The following is a 9,109-nucleotide window of genomic DNA, read 5'->3' on the forward strand; positions in this document are numbered from 1 at the left end:
AGTACACGGGTGTTTTCGCATTTTGCCCCCATCGAAATGCGGCCGCTATTCGTCCCCGTATTTCTTCTCGCGCTGTGTAGTACCACTACCACCTATTAATCCATTAGATCCACTTCTCTCGAAGCTTTCGCTCTTTAGAAAACACATAGAACCCGAAGCCTTTGTCCCTTGTGTGGTTGTAGGCGTCGACCACTTGACGCGCTACGCCGAGACTGCCGCACTTCCGGCGGCTTCTGCGCGTGATGTTGCCTTCTTCATCTTGCGGAACTTCATTCTTCGACATGCAGCACCACGCGAACTGCTCAGCGACCGGGGGCGTGTGTTCCTGTCCGAAGTAATACAAGCCCTTCTCGCTGCATGCAGCATCGTTCACCGCAAGTCTACCGCCTACCACCCGCAAACGAACGGCTTGACAGAGAGGTTCAACCGCACACTCGGTGACATGTTGACTATGTACGTTGCCTCGGACCACAGTAACTGGGACACTCTTTTGCCATTCGTAACGTATGCCTATAATACCGCCACACAAGCTACCACTGCCTTTTCGCCATTCTTTCTGTTATATGGCCACGAGCCCTCGTGTACAATGGACACCCTGCTCCCATACCGACCCGACGCTTCTGAATGCACGCCAGTGTCTGAAGCCGCCAAATACGCAGAGGACTGTAGGCAGCTCGCCCGTACCCTTACGACCGCCGCCCAAGGTCGCCAAAAGCTGCGGCATGACAGTAACGTGCCTACACCACATTTTCCGCCTGGTTCCCTTGTTTGGTTGTGGATCCCACCTCACAGCCCTGGCCTTTCAACCAAACTTCTTGCACGCTATGATGGTCCCTACCGCGTCATCGACCGTACCTCGGCTGTTAACTACGTTGTCGAGCCTGTGACACCATCACACGACCTTAGACATCGCGGACGTGACACGGTTCATGTCAGCCGACTTCAGCCATACTATGACCCCCTGATCCTACCTACGCCATAGGTCGCCAGGATGGCTCATCTTCTCTCCTGGTGGCCATTGTAGTGAAGAAGAGGAAGAAGTGCTCTTGCGTCTGTCGCTGTACACACCATCAGCGTTCGTGGACTGCCTCGATTGCGTGAGACGTCTAATAAATCGTCATATGACACCTGTCCATATTTGTGTCATTTGACAAGCTAAGTGAAATATAAGAGTACTGGTTGGATTCTAGTTAGGGTCACAAACAAAACTGCGCTGCATTCTGTGTTTCGCTCTAGCGCTTAACCTCTGTACCTGGCGTCCACCAGTTGAAGCTGCCTACTTATCTATTTTTGTTTGATAAAAAGGAATATGATGATGATGAAAATGTATTTATTGGAATATAAAGTGCAATACAAAGTTTACATGCATTTATGAAAAATAATTTGCTATAATACGAGAGCGAGTTCTGAAGCCATTGGAGTCTTGAATTGCCATCTGCGGCTGTCCATTCGGCAAAGTTGGTGTAGGCTATTGAACACTGGGTGCAGTGTGGGGCTGTACATTCGGAGGGCATGGGTCATGTAGAATTCTGCTAAGGTTGTGAAGCGCCGCACATGCAGTGATTACTATGAGTGAGGTGTCTGTGTCAATTTGCAGCTTCATCTGTAGGCACGGGAACCTCCTCTTCCAAATTCCAAACACACGTTCCACGCTGTTTCTTGTTTTTGCTTGCGACTTGTTGTACCTGAAAAAGTAACTGCATTATTTCTCTTTGCCTTTATGTGTGTTGTTCGCAATCTGTGAATACAGTGGCACAGATCAAGGTTAGGAATTGCGTTTGATGTTACATGACGTGCTATTTTCATTCTTTTAGACAGATTTCGCTTTTGACTAACGTTGCACGTTGGGCTTGTTGGTATGTCATGATGAAGGCAAAAGGCGTAGTGCATCAGAAACGGGACACAAGAAGAAGAAGAACACAGAAAACACACGTTTGGCACCAAATGTGTGTGTTGTCTGTGTTCTTCTTCTTGTGTGTTTCTGATGCACTGCGCCTTTTGCCTTCGGTTTTGAGTTTAGAGCTTTTGAAATGAATCGCAAAAACATTCTTGAAAATGAGCAAATAAAAAGTGTTTCAATTCTGTGATGGCTCTTGTCTAACCTTGCATGTTCAGATATGTTGCTTTGCCTGCAGGAGCTTTTAAGTTTCTCAGGACACGCTTTCTTCTTCAAAATAATTTCGATATTCTGCTACACTGCTTCATAGAAATTAAAAACTATCTTGCCTGTACTCTGGGGTGCCTTGGGCAGGATCCTTGAGAGGAGTCATCAGATATGACCTGCAGGCATAGCCCATGTCTCCGAGAAGAATACCGGGGATGGCACCCGTCTCGTACAGCACTCTGGCGCGGCTGCTGTCGAAAATTCTGCTATCGTGGGCAGACCCTGGCCAGCTAGCCACTACATCATAAAATTGTAGGTCGGGCCCCGTGATTCCCTGCAAAATGGCAACTTCGTTAATAAAGGCGATATCCAAAATGCAATTACACATAGAGAAAATTCTGTAGAGGTGAACATTTTACCGTGGCAGCACAATGTGAACCGATTGACTGGTTGTAGACTTTTTGTCATAAGTAAAGCACTACCATAACGCTCATATTAATTGTTCAATATGCACGAACACACTTGTTGAAACGTCAAGAAACCAGAGTACTAAAATAAAAGTAGATGCTACAATACTTTTGTCATTGTCAAAGTGTAGCTCTGTGGTATGGTTATGCAGTTGAATCTCGATTACAAGATCATGACCGATACGAATTTTTGGCAAGTCCCGGCCCAAGTACATCAGCCTACAACGTGCTAAATTTCGGATGTTGCAAACCGCTTATCGCAAACCGCCGTCGCGTGATCTCTGGCGGTACGTGCGAGCGTGTATAATTAAGGAACGCGTGTCACCTTTCACCAAAATACATGACGCAGTCTTCGCATAACAACGCAGTATCCCGACAAAGCCGACTTTAGCGATTATAAGCTTGCCGAATTTTCAGGTGTCCTTGCTCTCGTTGCATTAATCTAAGACAGAATTTTTTTTCTTGCGATGTCCCAAAATACACACATAATCGAGATTATACTGGATCAAAATACGAGGCGCTGCGATTTCATGGGAACTACGTTTTCCGATGCTGAGCAAGAACTTGCCGGTTCAAGTGGTGGCCGCGGTAGTTGTCGATGAGGACCGCGACATAGGTGGAGGTTAAGGTTACCCTCATAGCAAATTCGAAGCTTCGACAATTGAAGCACAGATGTATACTGGCGCTGTGAAACCGCGTCGTAAATTAGCGGGGTGATTTACTTGTTGTTACGTCTATTACATATACAAAAACGTACTACGAGCTGCATTATGTACCGCTTCTGTTTGCGTATTAAACCACCACTGCAATATTTGTAACGAGCACTCACCTGAACATTTATCGAAAAGTATCCTTTCCGGTTGCGGTACACCTCGGCGTGGTCACCACCGGGGCTCTTAATTGGCACATGGGTGCAATCAATGCACCCACTCACACCGGGAAACTTGCCTATTCTATAGAAATCTTGCATTACACCGCTCATTTTTGAAGCGGCGGGAAATTGCACAAGCACAGGAAATAGGCTTCTGGCGATCATAGTCGATACGCGTTCGATTACCCGTGACACTGTCGGCTGTGAAACATTCACTAGGTCGCCGGTCACAATTTGGAACGTGCCGGCTCCATAGAAGCGCAGTGTGATGAGCAGCTGCAGGAGAGGCGGCACAGGGAACCCACGTCCATCGGTGTTCTCCCGCAGAGGCAGCCTATCGAGCAGCTGCTGCACGGTCCTTTTTGTAAATCGATAACGGCACAAAAACTCGTAGTCGTCGTACACTTCCATGGGATTCAAGCGATCCCTGAGCACTCGCCGTGGCGGTGACGCGTATGAATAGGCTGCCCCACGCATTATTTCCTCACGACGCTCCAGATAGTTAACGAACTCCGCGAAGTTGTCGTCCATCGCCGCCATTTTGTTTGTTTACAAGGGAGCGTTAAGGTAGGTCGGAGGCTACCTTAACCAAGCCTTACTTATCACGGCGATAAGTACGAGAAAAGTTCTGCGATAAGTACAAGGTTGGTTCCTGAAACGCGTTAAGGGCTGTTCGCTGACTTAAGTCATAAGTATAAGTATAAGTTTGGTTTGTGAATACGGCGGTTACAACAGTATTTCATATCGAAGCAAGCAACCACATATATGGCAATGTCTGTGACACATCACGTGTGCGCCGCCCGCAGAAAATTCATATCTTTACGCAACAAAGATAACTTCTTCCTAGAACGGGCGATAGACGGTTTTGACACACAGGTGTGACCAAACCTGTCAGTCAATAGACCGATCCCACCAAGCGACCTGCGCATGCGCCGGTTTTCCGGAAGTAGCACTACCACCATCTTGGTTGTAGTCAACTGGTCAACCACATCACCGCTCGTTGAGTACTGCGCACGAGCTTCCCAGACATCTCTGCTACTCCACCACCGAGAAAAATTCGTCTTGTATTTAAAGAAATTACATCGGCTGTTGATTGCAGCATGCGAGGTGAACGTTGAAAAGTGCCTGCTGTTCTTCCATTTCGGTTGTTACCCGCTGATTACGCGTTGAGTATCCTATTTGTTTTAACTTTGTTTGTTGTACATGCTGACGTAAGCCATCGTTTGCATTACTATTTTTTGCACACGTGCATCTCGGTGACTGCAACGTTATGTTTGCTTAGCGATGGACATAATAGGATTTGTATACATGTTGGAGACAGGTTTGAAATGCGGTAGCGAAACTTTCGTGCTCTAATGATGCTTACCTACATGGGTTTCGCGCACGACTTGCAGACTTCGGTAACAACGATATCTAGAAGTTCTTAGGTAAGCTAGGCGGCGTTTTTAACAGCGGAGCTGTTTAAGCCGGCCGTTATTCCGTTAGTTGTCCACACAATATGTGGGCCGATCCTGGCGGCCGCGCAATGGCACATACCCCTATCAAGTAGCGAAGCTGAGCCTGGCTAAGTCTAGCTAAGCATGGTTGGGACTACTTAGGCTTAGTCAGTAATTGACAGCCAATCGATAGCTAATCGATCAGTAATCAACAAATTCCGGAAAATGCGGAGGTGCCTTGGTAGTGCTTAGCCTAGCCCAAATTCTTGGCCAATACCTTGCGATAGCCAATCGATGGCAAATCAATAGCTAATTGATAATCGAGAAAAAATGAGTAAATTCCTGGAAATGCTGGCGATAGCTTGGTAGTGCTTAGCCTATCCCAAAAGCCAGGACTAGCTAGGTGCCCATCAGGTCCGCTGTCTCTTTAGCATTGCGCCTCCTGTGCAAACTAGGCTAATTTTTTATTTGCATTCAAGCTAATGGTAAGCTTGCTGCTTCGAAAACTCCGACTGCGTGGCGTGAGGCGAGTGTTCCATCTTTTGCGCACGTGAATACGCGCCGCTCTCCATTATGCGCACGTGAATACGCGCCGCTCTCCATTATGAGCAGCCGCGTGATGTACTTTCATCAATGATTCGTACTGGTCGATTAAGCCGTTTAAGAGCGTATCATCGCTGTCACTGCTAGTGATGGCAGAGACCTCTGCTCATGTTCGGGTGGCACAGTCGAGCTCCCTGGAAATTCAGGTTGGCAGGTGAAAATGAAAAAAAAAAGAAAGCCATGTGTTTGAGTCGTATAACACTCTACTTACAATACAGTTCGTTACAATACCCTCAGGGCCCAAGGGCCCTGAGAGGTGAGTTGGTTTTGATTACCAAAAATTTGAACATAAACAGTAGTAAATATACATATTGTTCCAAATATAAAAGAGACTCACAAATGAAAAAAAGGTTAAATTAAAATGCCATTAAGGGGTTTTACGTGCCGAAACCACGATCTGATTATGAGGTACGCCGAAGTGGGGGACTCCAGAATAATATGGACCACCCGGGGTTCCTGCTTCGCAAACCGGAAGTAGTGCGTACTACTACAGTAGTAGTAACGTGCACCTAAATCTAAGAACACGGGTGTTTACGCCTCCATCGAAATGCGCCCGCTATTCGTCCCCGTGTTTCTTCTCGCGCTGTGTATAGCCAGTACCACCTATTACTCCATTGGATCCACGTCTCTCGAAGCTTGCGCTCTTTAGGAAACACATAGAATCCGGAGCCTTTTTCCCTTGTGCTGTTGTTGTAGCTGATGAGTACTCGCATATATGGGCTAATTACTGTCGCCCTTGAGCGACTGCTAACTTTTGCTGCGCGTAAACTAAGCTGGACAGCGTCGGCCGTGCGCGCAGGAGCCACGTAGGAAGTTCACTCTGTCGGTGACACCGGACACGGTGGTGACTTGCGCGGACGGTTTTGTTAGGGGCCTCCATCGGCTATCGCTTCTCGGTAGCGTCTTCGCGGTTGTCATCGACCACCCTCCCCGGCAATCGGCTCATTCCTGGCCACCACTGTCCACACAGGCTGGCAATTCGTTGAGCTCGAGGGGGTACAAGGCTTGTATGGGTCGTCGCAGCTCCTTTTTTTTTTCGGGCATCTCTTAGGTGACGAGCTAATATGCTTGGGACTGATATCTGCCGGAGTCATGGAAGCTGTTAGAACCATTTGTCCCATGTCTTCTGTAAATCTGAAGGAAGCTTTTCGTCCCACGCTGTGCACCACTGCCAGAGGTTCTGGAACACCACCTTCGCCGTGATGGTAATGACCGAGCAAAAAGCGAAATGGGTCGAACATGTGTGCTGAGGCCTGTAATAGGGATCGCTTCGTGTCCTGCCGACTTGCCAAAAATTCAGCCAAAGCATGCATCTCAAAAACGATTTTGTCTGTGTCTACACCGATAATCTTTGTGTGGCCCAGCTCCGCGGGAGGTTTTTGGGCGCTTTCAGTCTCGGCAAGCGATGCAATCAGTTCTGTGTGGTTTGATCGACATTTAATGAGGTTCACACCTCCAATCTCGAGTATGGTCTGCGATTCTCGGATTATGCGCTCTGCCTCTACTGCACTGTCAGCACCAGTAGCAAAGTCGTCTACATCACCTACATCAACTAAGGCATCACCTTTTCTAGCCGTTCGTATTTAGCTAATTAAGCCCTAAATTGTTTTACACTATTTACAAAAGATAGTGAGTGTAAATATACTTAGTCTAAAGTGCAGAGGACGTGAAATCTGAACACGAGGTAGGTTATTTAAACACAGAATATATTCCATAAAGTTACCAAGCCTTCCCGTTGTGGAAAAAAAAGTGAAGAAACAAATAAGCAATAAACATGGTGACTGTGAATATATATATATATATATATATATATATATATATAAAGTTCAACAGACTTGACCTTAACACTTTAGTTCAACACCTAATCTATTGTGAGCTAGGGGAAGCACTAGCACATTTTAAATACTCTCTAGAAGCTGAAATTACGTCATATTACAATCCAGATGGTCTGTCTCCTTCCGATGTCAACTATCCAACGAATGTTGCTTAGCTTCAGTCATCTTGCTAGACACGGCATACATTGCCCATTATGGTCCGGGAAGACCCAACATCATTTTACTTACCTTGTCTACACTGATCTAGATTTGCAGATGGAATAATATCAAAGACTCCTGCAACACTATTACAGAAGTTTTCCTTTCATGGATGTTTGACATGCACAAGAATTTAGATACACAAAACACCCTTCCATTATAGCATTAATTATAAAGGAATTTAGTGTCTCCCTGTTATCTGCTACATAGAGAAATCAATGAGGATGTTCGTATTCTTTGCAATATTGAAAAAAGGTTGGCTTTCCCAACAGTACCAATCCCTATGGCCAATTTCTTACAACCCATCATAGCAACACTGAAATATTGGCAAAGCCACAAAAGCGATAAACACGTGTCAAAGCCACGTAGGCATAACATAAAGCAAGATTGTTCACACAAATGAAGTGCTAAAGTGGTCAAAGGTGTCAAAGAATTTTTAATAAATCAGTAACAAGCCACTACATAAGCAAAATGCTTCTAATGCACTTCCTAGAGTTTTGCATTGTGGCTGTCTGTTATAACAAATTGGTCACTTCACAATTCAGGGAGCTGGCTTAGACAGTTCCACAGGCTGATGCACCCGCAGAAAATTCAGCGTGTTCTAATGATGCTTGACCTCAGATTTTGCACCTGCAATTAGAAGGTAAGACAAAAGATTAACAAATATGTTACAGTGAAACTTCGTTATAACGAAACGGGATATAACAAATTACTGTATACAACAAAATGACCTTCCCGCTGATATCAGCGAAGATATCAATGTTTTTGTTACCTCGTTATTACGAAGTAAAATTATCCTGCCAATAGATACACCAAACTTCAGTTTTCTCCGAAAAAAGAAATGTCCGAACCTTGCAGGCTCGCTTCTGCTTTCCGCAGGGTAGAGCACACATTCGTTGCCGATGTTTAAAACGTTTACGTATTTGCGTTGAATCCACCGTTGAACACTGGTCCTTGTCACCACTGCGCGTAGTTGCGCATAAGCAGACTCTAGATAGCCATCGCAATTCCTCTCACTGCGACACCGCGCAGGCTAGTTAGTGGAGCTATAGGCGTGGCCTCAGAGATTGCGCCGGTGCAATTTCAGAGGCCACGCCTCCCTGTGCTCGCACACGACGAGCATTGTTGGTGTCGCAGCGTGCAACCTATTCAACCGCGTCACCGTATCGCCGGTTTCGCGATGCTAGAGACGATCCAACTAAAAGCGGTAACGAAAGATCATCACATTGAAACAGAAGGCAGCTATCGTAAAGGCAATCGTGTCCGATGCTAAGAAGTGGTGTGTTAAGGACGCCGAAGTTTCTTTTGCTGTTTTATTAGAAGTTCAGGGAGCACGTGGCCATGTAGTGTAGTGGCCCGAAAAACCGTCTGCTTCTAAACAAGTTGAAATTTGTGCGCGACATTGCGCACATATTGCAGTGCACGGCAGTAATGAATATGATGACGTAATTTGCCCCCCCCCCCCTTCAACTTAGCTATAAAAAGATTTTATTGCATAGGTCTGATAAGAGTTCCCACTCATTTATACCGCAGCCTTGTTTGCAAACAGTAAATGTTAGAAATCCGACCTAGGTATCTTCCGTATGCAGATGCAA

The 9,109-nt window shown here is 46.0% G+C and overlaps 1 protein-coding gene across 1 annotated transcript; it reads right to left on the bottom strand.

Annotated features, from left to right (window-relative positions):
* Positions 1-210: 210 nt before the first annotated feature.
* Positions 211-4,080, bottom strand: LOC119459374 (putative nuclease HARBI1). Its single transcript, XM_049671409.1, has 3 exons — positions 3,401-4,080; positions 2,227-2,438; positions 211-1,685 (listed from the first exon to the last, which is right to left on the bottom strand). The coding sequence occupies exons 1-3, from the start codon at positions 3,980-3,982 to the stop codon at positions 1,469-1,471; spliced, it is 1,011 nt and encodes a 336-aa protein (XP_049527366.1). The 5' UTR covers positions 3,983-4,080; the 3' UTR covers positions 211-1,468.
* Positions 4,081-9,109: the final 5,029 nt, after the last annotated feature.

The sequence above is a fragment of the Dermacentor silvarum genome, chromosome 7 (genome assembly GCF_013339745.2).
Source record: "Dermacentor silvarum isolate Dsil-2018 chromosome 7, BIME_Dsil_1.4, whole genome shotgun sequence".
NCBI lineage: Eukaryota > Metazoa > Arthropoda > Arachnida > Ixodida > Ixodidae > Dermacentor > Dermacentor silvarum.